Raw genomic sequence first — 15,070 nt, 5'->3', positions numbered from 1 at the left:
TTGATCTCTCTTGGTGATCTTCTTCTATTTCTACTGGATATATTTAGTCAATAAAGACGGGGGAAAAAAAAAATGTTCTGTTATACTTCTGCCAAATTCATTGCTCCACAGTGAACAACAACCACATGCCAAAAAAAGCTCTAATCAGAATAATTTCAATCAGGTGGAAGCATATTATTCTTGCAGATGGAGCCAAAGCTCGGTACGCAGACTGAGCCACACGCAGAAAAACAACAGGTGGATCAGCCATGGACTAAAACAATTCAAAAATGAGTAAAAGTGTAACATTTGTAGTTAATATATATATATTTTTTTAGACTTACTTCCTCATGATGGACTTCCTAACCGACAACCCGTCCTCCAGATCTGCCTCATTGGCCATGAAGAGCAGCCTCTTCCCTGACTGATCAACACCAACAAAGTCCCTCTGCTCAGCTGGAAAAGAAAAACACAAAATAATGAAATAAATATTAACATAAACGTCACAAAATCTAACAATGTGTGATCATTTTCTACAGTTATTCAAAGGTATTACACTGTATTTGTCATTTATGGCTGCACAAAAACATTTTAAAAATGCACTGTAAGAGCATTTGTAACATATTACGTGCGCAGGAATCATATCGCACAATAGTCTCGTCTTCTTCTATATCTACACTGATTTATTTTCCTCTTACCCGTCTTTTTCTTGCCCTTCTGTCCTGGGACCGTCTCTGTGAATTCGTGGCTTTTGCTCATTAGCATGGCCAGCGTTGCATTGTGGGCCCTGAACAGATCGACCACCTCGTGAAGCGCCACGTCCGTTATCAGGTCACAGCTCACCACCAGGATGTCCGTCTGAAGAGAAAGGTTGGAGACAGAGACACAATGAAGTATTCAAGCTTGTCTATTTCTTTCATCGTGCAATATCTGCACGGCTCTGATGTGGCTTGATGATACTGGTTGCCTCACTAAGTTTAGCACTTTCTGACTTGTGCTCTAATTTGGATGTCCTCACCCCCTGTCATTTTAAAGACATTCCCGAAGTCGCCCACTCACACACAGAAAGCAACACAATGGCATTGAAATGCATGCAATGCTCTCTTTAAAGAGCCATGAAGCTTACGCAAGCTATATATAAACGTGTGTCTTATTTTCTCCCCATCAACACGTCACGCCATGAGGTTTGCGGATCTTTCCAACACGACAGAAAGAGTCTCACTGAGGAGGATTCTGAGACAGACGTAAACACAAAAAGAGTGAGAGAGGAAAAAAAAAAAAACACATACGTCTCTAGGCTTTATTGTCGAGGTGTTAACGCGACTTGAACTCGGAAAGAAAGAAATGCTGATTTGCGGCATTGCTTTTGGACAAGAATGTCAGTTTCTCCTGAACTGTCCCAATTCTGCCGCTCTAAAGTAAGCGGTCACCTTTAAGCGACATACACAGATCAGCCGCAACATTAAAACCACTAACAGGAGAAGAAAATAACACATCATCTTGGAAAATGGTTTAGGAACAACTTAAAAAAACAGCACAAGGTGTTGACCTGGCCTCTGTACCTAGATCTGTGGGGTGAACCATGGCATAGAAGCCCCTCCCCTGGAACCATAGGACCCAAAGTAGGAGACCAACACAATATTAGGAACTTGGTCATAATGTTATGCCTTATCGGTACAACAGAGATCTGCCTTTCTGCTGCAACAATGACTATTTACAATATGTCACAATTTAGATTTCTTTCCCTTATAATTTCGACAAAATGTGGTGGAAACTGGAAATTCTTCTCATATTTGATTGGTACAATTGTGTGGTTTAGCGAGCATATACATTATTTCAAAGTTTTAGACTTGGTGTTATCAGGATCTGTAAATGTTGTATCAACCTGCAGCAGGGAGGTGCCCAAGAAACATACATCACGTTTAACTCCTTGGCACCACGGTCGTGTTTTTCCATTTATTGTTTAAAGCACCATTCAAGCACTTGACAAATGATACATCTGATGTGTGTACATTGCAGCTCGCATGAGCGATCATATCTCTGAAAAAGGTAAGTGCTAAAAATGAATGAACGCTGTTTACATCTAAGCCCGGCTCGTATGTCCTTTCATCGCAACATGCTCCCGGCAGAAACTGACGAAATTTCACATAACTTCCTACCCTCCTCTTCTACACAGAACAAAGAGCAAGGCCGGCAGAGCCTGAGCCCCGCACAGCACTGCTCTCGCATCGAGAGGAAAACAAGCATCTTGGTGTTTGATTTGAAATCAAATCAATCAAGGGGTTGTTTTCTACAGACACACCACTTCCTCTACCGTCAACAAAACCGAGAGCAAAATCTCCATCAGTCACTTCGGCTGGACATGCGGTTGTCGCCCACATTAGTGTGTCTGTGTGCGGTATCCAAACGGCCTGTCCTGTGTTGAAGGCTGTCAGCGTAGCAGCTAATCCCACCATTAGCAGCAGCAGCCTTAATGACAGAGACGTCTTTACTCTGTCTGCGAAGGAGAAGCAACAGTGAGAGGGATGGGAGCAGGATTAAAAGTACGGGTGACGAATCTACAACTACTGTCGAAGGCTCAAAGCTCAAAGTTTCAGAAAAATGCAAGTTCGCCTACACCACTTAAAAGAAAGGAAGGTCGCACCCACCTGCATGTTTCACTGTAACCTGAGCGCAACCTGGTGGAATTCTTCACCACTTTCTAAAATCATTCTCTTAGGCTGAATTTGGTCTAATATAGCGTATAATGTCTAAAAAAGTGTCCATCGTTCTGTAAATTTATTCCCTGTCATTTAACTCCTTGAAATATGAATGGTTTCTGCCTTGTCATCTATGACGCTGTGTCAAGCCTCTTTTTCTTGATTTTCCTCCTAAATATGTGGTCTATTCTGGTTTGAAGCAACCAGTTCAATGGTAATTTATATTTTTTACATAAAGCCTGGTATAACCAGACTCAATTCTTATCAGTGTACATGCCTGGTAACGTGACAGCTGGATTTTATTATGGGGCATGTGTCAAGCAATGCAAACCAAAAGATGCAACCAATCATTGTGTTGTAAATAAATTCAACTCCACGGCGCTAAGATGCTGTGTAAGACTCCTCTGTCCAACACTGCTAACAGCTTGGCCAAATATCGTGATTGGTCTGGGGCATAATCATTTCCCATGGAGAGACCCCAGACCAACTTTTCGCTGCTAATGCCGAGGTCGAGCCCAAGTACAATGGATAAAAAAACACAATGAACAAATTAAACAAAAATAATAATAAACCTTGCCATTTGATTATTCAGGAAAATTAGTCAATATTACATATCAGAGAGGTGCAAAAGTAAGTTCATTTCAAGACCAAATCAGAGTCCATCTGTTCAGAAGTGTTTCCAATCAATGTGATGAGACTCGTGTGTTGTTGGTGTATATGTCAGAGTGGCAACGACAAGGCCACTGATCTCCAAAACCAGAATTTCTAACCAGCTTGCAGCTTGCTAAACATCACGTGGACAAGCCAGAAAACTACTGGGCTGCATCTGGGCATTTCGACCCAAGTTTTACGCAAAATAAAAGCGATACTTCTGAAAGTTCTGAAATTCTAGTGCACTTTTTTTCGAATTGTTTTTCGAATTGTAGTCGTTTCCATTGATAGTTTTTTATTGCTATATTTAGGTTTTGTGCATTTCTAGGGGTAATGGAAACGCAGCGACTGATGGTCCAATAAATACTGAATTACACCAAAGCTGAACCTTAAGAGAAACTGAGTCATGTAGAGAGACAACGACCCCAAGTGCACAAGTCGTTCTGGAAAACGATAAACAAAATTAATGTTTGGAACGGCCATGTCAAAGTCCTGACCTTAACGCAATAGAAATGTTGCATGTTCATGAGAGGAAAACCACCAACATCTCTCAGAACTTAGGTCTAAAATCACGCTGTAGACAACTGAACAGAAGTTACCAGCGAAGTTTAATTCCTGCTCTTGCTGCAGAAGGAACTAACAGCAGGTACTGAAAACAAGTCATACACAAGTTAATATGTTCTGTATAGTGTGTGTGTGTGTGTGTGTGTGTGTGTGTGTGTGTAAGTGATATTTTCACTGAGTGTCTGCCTGCTTGTCCACCTGTACTTTGTATCGCTTGAACTGTAATGTACCTGAACAGCCCCTATATTTTTTTTCTCTTTTTCCTCTCCTGGCATTTGTATCTTTCCAGCACTTCTTTACTCTCACTCTATTTTCTATCCTACACACTGTGCATCTTGACCATTATATTCTGCTATATTTTACCTTGTTAGTTTATTTATTTTATATATTTTATATTTTATTTTATTATTTTATCGTTTTATTCTTTTACCTGGCTTTAACATCTGTCCCCGGGACTGCAGCTGAAAACTAGCAACTCTGCCAACATGGGCGTATTTACATTTTTTTTATACATGTACGTTTAGCCACTGTTGATTGATACGCACTGTCTTTGACCAAACAAACACAACAAATCAAGTAAAGACAAGTATGTTTTTAAAATCTGTTTCTAAGAATTTGTTGGGTGGGAAATATGAGTGGTAAATGGAAAGCCTTCTTCAAACTGCTTTTTGAACTGACTTGGTTTAAGCCTGCTCAAAAATTTAATAATGAATATTAACACACTGAAATGCAACAAAGGATTGAAGAAATCACTTGAAGTTGCTAACTGTAGGAATTGCAGATAATGTTAAGGTGAGCACAGTTGTGTGCATGTTGTGGTGGTGGTGGTGGTGGTGGTGGAGGTGGGGCCATGAGTGGGATCAAGGGTCATGCAGTTGACCTAGATTTAACTCCCATCGTAACCTGGTCTGGACCTGGCGACAGGAAGCTGCCACGACAAAGCTGGAGGTGTCTGCAGGAGATCTACTGACACCGAGACACCGAGATCTTTCAACCCTCTTCTCTGCCTATCACACACTGACAAGCTCGCACACATGTTCAGAAACAGAGCACAAAAGTATGCGTGCACGGACGCGCACGCACACACAAACAGTCACACACGTAGATGGACAAAAAAAAAAAAAAAAACTTGCTTGCAGAGTGCGCGCACACGCACGCAAGCACACACTCAGAGGCGACAGCAGAGTGAAGTCAGCTGGAGAGACAGAGACACTCTGGCCTTTCAACAGCCAAGATCACTGGACAGGTCAGGACCACACACACTGATGTAGACACACGCACAGACACACCAAAAAAAAAAACAAAAAAAATTACAGATCAACATACTTAGTGGTGGCTAACTTCAGTCAGAAACCGCTGCTTACACAATCTTGGCCCACTTTAAGGAAGCTTTGTTTGCATGCGCTTCATCCTACTCCTTTTTGAATGTGTCATTCATTTTTTTTCTGTTGTTGTTCGCTTCGTCAGGTTTTCATCTCTGTATTGTGTTGTGCGAGGAATTTGTTTGGTAGCATTTGGGAATCTTGTATTGTCTGCATATTCTGAATAAAAAGAAAAAAAATGCATGGTGATTTTTGAAGCTTTTGCGTTTCTGTTTTTTTGTCTGTTCTCTTTTTAACCTGACCCTTACGCTATCATTTACACAATTTTTTTAAAAAAAAATTTGTGACGGGCAAAGAAAAGCAACTGAGAAGAAAAGCTTATCGTCACAACTGAAAAGCGACTGTATTTTCATTTTAAAAGCAACACGAAGACCACCCATGTTTTTTGAACCAATTTGATGGACTTGACCAATTAGACGGAGTCCTGGGACCATAACACAATTTAGATAATCAGATGGCGTGCCGGCGTCGCAGGTTAGTTATCACAGAGAAAACGTGGGCGCAGGTCACTATTTCTTGTCCTAGTGTAATCACAATTTTGAACTATTTTCATCCACTGCAGATTTGCCTCGTATTGCGCACGGCTACTGGACCATTTTTGCTTGGAAATTCGATAACCGTTTTTGGCCGACGTTCACGTATGAATTACAACTGGGCAATCAAGACACAATTCTTATATTTCCTCCACTTTGGTGTTTAGCTAATATCAGATACCATCTGAACATTTCTAATCAGCAACTTCTTTCCCTATCTTCACGTTCAGACCATTAACTATTTATTTAGAATGTATGACTGTGCTGCCGGATACAGGCAGTCATTTTTGCATTCATGGCAAAGCACTGAATAACTTTTATACTGCCGCCGGAATAAAATGAAGTCTGACTGTTAAATCCGGGAAAGAAATAATAGACGTCTAATCTCAGCTAAGTACGTTTGCCGTGTCTCTTTCGTGAAAAGCCTCAGCCCCGTCCCTTGCTCATCTCCGTCCTCACCTTTTGTCTCGAGTCTTACGAGCTGACAAACACATGTATACTAAAGGCGGACCTCTGAATCAGCAGCCCCGATGTACAGTATATATAGTTATCTTAGCCCACATACACTCATCCTACCAGGTGATTAAGCCTCATGAAAATGTCAAAGAGGCTTTAAGCATACAAAGCGAGAGGTGAATGCAAAGTACTCCTTTCACTAGTTTGGCTCGTTGTGAAAGACCTAAGCATTCATCAGCGTATCCGTCCACTTTTGTGTAACATCGGTGTTTGAAGAGTGAACAAAATAAAATATGCTGCCTGTAATCTCTCTTTTCAGTAATAAGGACCAATGACCTGCTCTGCTCATCCAGAGAGTACACTGAATCCTGTAAGTATTTTGTTTGATAGGTTACACCAAATCCCCACATGGGAGGGTGTTTGTGTAATGACATGAGTAAGTGTATGTCTATACTGTGCTCATGCATCAGTCTGAGAGATTGAGCGATCTCCGTGCTGGGATTTGGCAGGCCATGGTTACGGTCCCTCACTCATCACCCTGCAGTGTGTGAATGTGTGTAACTCGATGCCTCTAATCTCGCTGGCTGCTCAAAGGATTAGGAACTCAACGATTCTCAATGGGAGCATGCTGGAGCTAGTCCTGTTTAAAGTGTGCCAATATGCGCAAATGTGGTGATACCGAGCATTTATTAAAGAAATCTTTAGCAAAGAGAATAACAGGAATTTACAGACCCATTCAAACGTCAAAGGAAAAACATTAAACTTGTCCAAACAAATATAAAGTTTAAGTCTCTGAAAAATCAAAAGAAGGTTTGATTAATCTTGTTCTGGAGAATGTAATGAGTCATAGTGGTGGGACAAATGGATGTTTGATGTGGTGCACTCTAAATAGAGGAGGTATCTAGAAATGCATTTCAGACATTTCTGAACAGAGGCCGTCTGAGGCGGTCGGATTTCTGCGAGATTTGTAAAAATCGCAAGATCACACAACACGTAACACTCCATCTTGCCAGGCTTCAAGCATGCACTTTTGAACGACCCACTGGGGTGCGGACCAATAAGTGTCCCGTGAGGAGCTAAGGATGTGTTTAATATATGAAGATGACCACTTCTAAGGGGTTCCTTTGTCACGCACATTTTTATGAAAAATCCTGACACGCTACGTAGATGGCGGCACACTGCTTGCTAGCTTTCCGCGATCCTCAGACTTTGGCTAGACGTGCTCCTCTTTGGCACTCGCTTGTGGCGTCATATGAATTGTTAATATAATTGTTCGAAGTTGCCCTGTGGTAGATGATTCATCAAAACACAAAGTGCCTTCCCTTTAAAAAAATAAGACATCCCAAATGGTTCTGTGGTAACATATCATTGGTTGGAATATGATTCAATTTTTACTCTTAGGATCCACACATGATAAAAAAAAAAATTAAAGAAAATACGAAAATTGATTCTGTCTTTAATGATGACGAAACCAATTTTGGATGCATGAGTTAATATTGGATGGCAAAATGTACGTTGTCGTCTCATCATCAATACGTTCAATGAGAAGTTGTGTCCAAACTTTTGACTGGCAGTGCATTTCCAACAACTGCATCTACAACGACCGTCTCAGTCAGAAAGTGGACATAACTAACCTTGTTTACCAGTTATATCGCAAATAGAAACACATTTATATAGTTTTTGAATTGCGATCGCCTCCTTAAAAGATTTGGCAAGTTTGGATTTATTAACTTCTCAGCTGCAGCTAATTCATGTCTTAATCGCAGTTTGTTGAAAACGTTAAATTCATTCAGAAACGCAGAAAAAAAATATATAGTGACTATTAAAATTATATATAATGTGCAAAATGCATTAAAAATCCTTGACGGTCAAAAAATAAACAAGAACAATTGCTTTTGAAATACATCATCGGTTCCAAACTACACACAACCTTATACAAACATGTCTTCATGGTCACAGGAGGCCGGTCGGAACCATGGCGTATACAGAGGGACATCATATACCCTAACATACCCAAACACAAATGTTGCACAGATGTGCATGACTTCTGCACCAGAATAAATGGTGCACCGGGTAAACTGGCAGCACACGGAGTTTTGTGTCTTAGCCGTGACCTCATCTGTTTAGAGTGAATCGGATGAAGGGAGGGATGGAGGGATCAGCAGGCAGGATACAGAGGGGGGTCTGGAAATTGGAGTTGGGGGTCATGGATACCAGGACAGCATGTGTGCATGTGTGTGTGTGTTTGAATGTTTGTGTGTGTTTTAAAAAGATGAAATGAGGCACTTCGGCAGCCTTGGCCATCCGGAGGAGGAAAAGTCATGGATCAATGGTCACCCTGCAGTTCATACACCCACCTAAGGTTCCCCCCGCAATCTTTGTCATTTGTCTACTCTACCTCCAGCCTTACTGCGATTTATTTCAGAGCGGTCATGATGGCAAAAACCGCCTTTTACAAAAACACCGGCTTAAAGAGTGCTAGCTGGTATCAGTGGGTGTATCAAGCATTTGGAGACCACACAGTGAAGCCATGTTCAAACATCATTAACGCTGGAATACTTCAGGGCTTTGAACGACGTGAACAGAAACACACACACACACCTTGATCTTCTGCTGGATGTGCCTGAGAGCGTCAGCGGTGCCCATGTCTCCATCTTCCTGGATACAAACCACGTCCAGCTTCATCTTCACGTCCAGCTTCATCTTGGGATCTGTGCTCATCATCTTTTGGACTTCTTTGGTGGTGATCACTATCACCTCTGCAAACACGGTTCACAAAGCACAAGTATCCATCAGGTGGATCAAAGTCCTCCAGACTAACCACAGGACATGCCTACTTGACAGTAATACACTGTGAACTTCAAATCAAGCTAGGACCGCTGCTCTGCTTATTATAAGGTTTCTAGTAACATTACTGAACCACTTGATGAATCTAAAACATTGCAGAGTCCGTCTGGTTTAATTAGCCTTGTCTGCATAAAATGGTTTTCTACTGGGCATTTGTTCACTCTAGCTGTGTCAGCCTAGTAAAATGTAATTGCGCAGCTTTGGCTAGCAGGCTGCGCACTGTAAACTGCTGGCCACACAAGATGATTATGTATAGAAGGCAAGTTTTATTTAGACGAGTGAGGAACAACAGGCTTTTATAATGAGCAGTCCAGTTTACTGGCCAGAACGTCCCTTTATAAGCCCGGGATTTATGGACCCCGCTGCATGCTGCAGCACAAGAGTCAGAAATCTGGACTGTAAATCGAGACAGGAAATGCACACCTGACAACGTCTGATAATGTGCTGACAAGCTGGTGAAAGTTTGACTGGAAGGAAACAGTCCAAATTAAATTCAATACGTTTTATGCAGCAAAATGAGCATAACAGTGTTGCTAGGGGAAAATTTCTACACGCATCTTTTTGTAGAACTTAACAGCAAAACAATCGCTGAGCTTGAGTACAATATAATTTTAAGTCATGAACTTTAAAAAAAGAAAAGAAATGAAACTTGAAAAACAGATTCTTTTTATTTTATACATTTTTTGCACTTGTGGTAAAAACATTCAAATTTATTCTTTCAGCATAAAAGCAGGAGCTAGTTTGGTTTGTCAACAGCCCCTTGAGTAGGTTAAATGTTACCAAACTGTAACATTCAGTTTTGCACTTTATCCATCAAAACAGAAAATATGATCGTAGTAAGAGCTATGGTTATAACAATGATGAACCAGTGATGTCAGAAATACATTCTTCTTATTTTGTTGTTACAGTAGACAAGGTTATCTTACATTTTTACTCCAATGAAAATACTCGCCCGTATCATTATATGAAAGCAAAGGCATCAAATGTAACAATATACATCTGTATCTCAGATTTATACACTGCAGTATAAAATGATAAGCTGTTTAAGCCGAGTCTTTGAGTTTAAGTGGGAGGTGAATCGTTCTTCTTAAAAAGTGCTTTTTCCACATTTTGTTCCAGACTTTCCAAGTGGGTCACATAAACTTACTGGCTGCATTTTTTTCTCCGTACATTTCATTTGGAAACCAGCAGTGTCTGCTGTATGGGCAGGAGGCACACACACCTCACCATGCAGCCACTAACATCAAATTCAATTAGTTTTAAGGTCTGAGGAGGAAATCTTAGACCTGGCTTGCAAAACATTTTCTCTATAACTGTTGCACATTTAATTATTTTTGAATTTATTATTACGACAAAATAAAGAGAAAATGTGTGAGATGTCAATCAAGCTTTGAATGGACTTGCATAAATAGCCCTGTGAATTGTTATGATCAGGCAGCATAAATAAAGTAGTGTACTGTCATTTTTAAATTTGACTTTTACATAACTCATAAACATATTAGCTACATGAAAAAGAGTACTCATACTATTCAGTAATAGTTGTTGCATTAGTTGTGGCATGTGTAGCAGTTGTAGTTGGGGGTCCTGCTAAAGCAACATTATCAGTGTAATGAAAACTCTCACCTTCAAAGCCCACCCTCTCCAGCAGGTTGAGGGGATACCACATAAGCGGCTTGTTGCCGACAGGCAGCATTGGTTTGGGGGTACTGTATGTAAGATCAGTCATACGTGAACCCCCGCCAGCCGCCATCAACACCGCCTGTAGCTCCATGATATCTGCTGGGGATCACTGAGGGAGAAGGAGCGAACAAAGGAAGGCAGACAAAAAAGTTATATTGATAGAAAATACTTGTGGGAGAGCACATGGAAAATAGACAGAAAAAGTGACTCTTTCAGTGGTGAAAAATCTTCTTTTGACTTAATAAAAAATAAAATAGGATGATCTGGTAATAAATTCATGCTCATCGCTCCTAAATGTTGGGCAATAAGTATTTTATACATACACATGGTCTCTACGTGCAATTGGAGTCATTAGTCAGTAGGCTATGTTAAAGTGGATTTATTTTACTGAGTGCTTTGATAATATTTTCTTCTTCTAAAATGCGAGCATGTGCCGTTTTTGTTTATGTCTCGCAATCAGATGTTTGAAGACATTTCCACATTTTTTTGACAACTTACAGAAAAGGAAATGATAAAGAACACTAACATAACTGCATAAAAAGATTCATCAATGATGCTAAATGACTAGATGTGTGTGCAGTTTACTACTACTACTACTGTAATAAACACAAAACTGAATAAATAATACAGGCTTTGGTATACTATATATTACATATTCTGAATGACTAGGCATAATATCTTTATGGATTACTTTGATTTTTGCAGTTATTATACAAACCTCAACTCATACAAACTGTTTTTCTTACTTAAAATGAGAACCCTAACATCCACACAAACAGAGGATGTTGGAAACGGCACATTACATCACTGGAAACACTCTACCATCCATTCAAGACATTTATTGGAAATGAAGGTGTCTACGGCAGGCACAGAGCATAATCAGGAACCACAGCCACCCCGTGTGCAGCCTGATCTCCATGTTACTGTCTGAAAGTCGGTACAGGAGTTCCTACCATATGTCAGGCCATCAGACCCACAACACACATACACCCTGTCTGCCGCTGCAGCACAATGTGCAACATAACTGCCACTTCCATCTGTCACCTTTCTTCTATTTTAAGTTTATGCTGTAAATTCTGTCATTTGCGTACTTTTTGCTTTAAACTTTAGCACTATACTGTTCTTTATTATCAGTATTTTGTATTACTCTGCTCTCACTATCAATGGGCGAGCTGATCAGTTCTCTCATCCACAGCATTTCCTTGCACTGTTAACAACATGTTCCTGCACATGACAAATAAACCTGAATCTGATTCTTTTTTTGTTCTTCCAGTTTCTCACTCTTCATATGGACAACTTCAAACCTGCCCAGGCTTCATTCATAAATACTACATCATACCGTCTGCACGTGCAAATGTTGCAGACATGATTTTGTACTTTCCAGCTGGGTATATTAAGAAGAGACGCGCGGACTCAAATAATCACGTGGATCGAGCAAGGTCACTTTTTGCATATTTGACACATATAACGATGCCGTTAACTGACATATGACGTTAATTTCTTGAAAATGTCAAAGTCTGTTATGTCATCAACACAAGCAGCATCACCTTTACTGAACAAACTGGCAAATGGTCACATACGCCGCTGACGGAATTCACATCATATCTTTAAAATGGTGCTCTAGTTAGTCTAAAGCAGCTGAAATACTGAATACTGAATACTGAACGTTAACATACCCGTCAGAGTCCCTGTTGATCGGCTGCCTTGAAATGACAGCGGCGGTGGACGCATGTAAGTTAGTTGCTGTCACTGTTGTTAGCACTTGGCTAACGATTAGCACAGAGGAGCCAAAGATAACTTGTCTTCAGAGACCGCTGACAACCAACCGGACACGTCCTCGGCAGACCAGGCAATCAATGAGAGGAGTCACAGTGACACAAATTAAATTAGTCTCTGAATTCTTCTGACGGCCGCGGCTTTAAACAGGCTAACAGCTAGCATTGAATGATGACACCTGGGTGCCTCGCTGAAATACAGCCGTGCGGGAAACTACTTCCTCCGACGCATGGTTCCTGGAGGAGAGAAGAGGAGAAGAGGCAGGTCAGCGTATCAGGTCGTATGCTTTTGATAATTTTCATTATGTGATAAAAAAAAATAAAATAAAATTCTCATAAAATACCGCTCCAATTCATAAGAACTGGAACAAGCAAAATGTAAATGCAAAATCTTTAATTGCATTAGGAGAAATACACATTTGATTTGTTCTTTTTGTTTGTTCTCACCAAATCCACCCTAAAACATTATTCACACATCTTAGTAAATTTTGGTATGAGGTTAGAGTCTAACTTCGATACACTGACCAGGGAAGAAATTAAAGATAAAAACAGACCCTCATGCTGTGAATAATGTAATGACTGTGTAATGTTGGCATAATGGTAGTATAGCTGCTGATGCTTTTTAACTTTATGTATTTCTTCACTGATACAGTATCATTACATTGCATATAACTTCAATTATTGCTGATATCATTGTGACTGTCATTGCTTAATATCAAGACACATATTATTACGATAATTTATCATAACACAATGCTTTGTAGTATTTATATTTATTAATTTTGTGGGGGTACGGTGGGTTTGCGGGTACGAAGTGTAGGTGAGTTGGTGGTCGAGAGCCTCATGCATGCTGTATGTGATTGCGTCTGTTGTACTGCAATTGATATGTTGTGTTGTATCATGTTTCTATACTGGACCCCCTCAAAAACGAGATGTCACATCTCAAAGATTTCTTTAAAAAGTTTCCTCGCTTAATTCATTTCCAATACTAACCAGCTAAACTATGACCTATGAGGATAATATTTACGAGGATGATTCATTATTATGAAACAAATACAAGAGAGAGAGATATAAATATATTGTATTTTTTTCCTTTTGGCTGTAGTAAAAGCAGTGCCCAAGGTTCACGCACAACAAAACTGGTGTGAGCAGATTAGCAGCCAGAAGCCACCCAGCTACTCCTCCAGACTTCAAGCTTGAAAACTCCCAATTCACAGAGCTGAGACGTAACAGCAAATTGAGCTTGGGGAATGTGGCTTTGGTTTTGTTTGCTCTGGCCAGGAGATGAGCTTGACTGCTCGTTACTGCTTACTCGAAACCAGGCGAGCAAGAGAACGGGGAGAAGTAGGAGAGAGAGAAATAAGACAAAGAGACACACCAGCTTGAGAGTCTGTTGTTGCCTGCCTGTCATAATACTGAACACTAAAGAGTAGAATCTCAGAAGAAAAAGCAATTTGAATGCTGACTGCTCAAATAGCAACGCTGCTTGGCTGGATGTCTGAGAGCCGCACTGCATCGCAGACTTAAATTTGTATGAAGTAGAGTCTGAATGAGTAACAAAAATAGGAAAGAATGCAGTAGCATAAGCAATGGAGTTGGTGTTGCAATGAGAAGTTTACGAACTTGAAAGTGTGGTCAAGATAAAAGATTTTTGAAAAAATACACTAAATTGGTTTGAATCCTACTTTTCAGATTCCAGTTTGAAAATGTCAACAATTCTTCTTCCACTCAATGAAAGTAAGTTACGGGGCTCCACAGGGTTCTGTGCTAGGACCAATACTTTTCACAATATTCAAACTTCCCTTAGGCAATATTATTAGGAAACACTGCATATGTTTCCATTCCTATGCAGATGACATGGACTTATCTATGAAACAAGATGAACTAGCTACTGTAACTTACTACTCTTAAACTCAAAACAAAGCTTTCTTTCACAGTGTAACACATATCATATCAGAATGATCCTGAAAAGTTAATTCATGCTTTTTTGTATTCCACGCTGATTTACTGTAATTCATTACTGACTCTGTCTGCATTGGCATCCTATAAAATACAGACAATTGTTTAAAGTCCTCCTCCTTACAAGCATACAAGCCCTGTGAAGGTCTAGCGTCATTGCGTCTCAAAGACCTCATAGTACCATATCATCGCAGCAGATCACTTTGATCTCAAACTTCAGACTTACTTTTGGTTCCTAGAGTTTCTAGAGTAAAATGGGAGGTAGAGCCTTCAGCTACGAGGCCCCTCTCCTCCTACATCGGGTTCAGGAGGCAGGCACCCGCTCTACTTTTAAGGTGAGGAAGACTTTCCTTTTTGTTAGGGCATGCCATAGTTATGCTGCTATGGGCCTAGGCTGCTGGGAGATGATGCACTGAGCACATGTCCTCATCTTTTTTCTCTCGCAAACTGAACACCTGGTCTTTAATTTCTTCTCTTAGAGCTTGGTGCGCTACTACTGTTTTATGTCTCTTTGTTTTGATTTATATCCATTGTTAAACTGCAGT

At 40.3% G+C, this 15,070-nt stretch overlaps 1 protein-coding gene across 1 annotated transcript in view; it reads right to left on the bottom strand.

Moving 5' to 3' along the window:
- eif2b3 (eukaryotic translation initiation factor 2B, subunit 3 gamma) overlaps window positions 1-12,784 on the bottom strand; it is a 29,114-nt gene extending 16,330 nt beyond the window's left edge. Inside the window, exons 1-5 of the mRNA XM_047590647.1 lie at window positions 12,468-12,784; window positions 10,735-10,900; window positions 8,866-9,023; window positions 678-837; window positions 324-435 (exon numbers count right to left, since the gene is read on the bottom strand). Coding sequence (XP_047446603.1) covers window positions 324-435; window positions 678-837; window positions 8,866-9,023; window positions 10,735-10,882 — 578 coding nt within the window. The 5' untranslated portion in view covers window positions 10,883-10,900; window positions 12,468-12,784. The remainder of the gene's footprint in view (window positions 1-323; window positions 436-677; window positions 838-8,865; window positions 9,024-10,734; window positions 10,901-12,467) is intronic.
- Between the last annotated feature and the right edge of the window lie 2,286 nt (window positions 12,785-15,070).

This window comes from Mugil cephalus, chromosome 7 (assembly GCF_022458985.1).
Source record: "Mugil cephalus isolate CIBA_MC_2020 chromosome 7, CIBA_Mcephalus_1.1, whole genome shotgun sequence".
Classification (NCBI taxonomy): Eukaryota; Metazoa; Chordata; class Actinopteri; order Mugiliformes; family Mugilidae; genus Mugil; species Mugil cephalus.
Note: the sequence above shows the minus strand (reverse complement) of the source record. Positions and strands in the feature narration are given on the sequence as shown.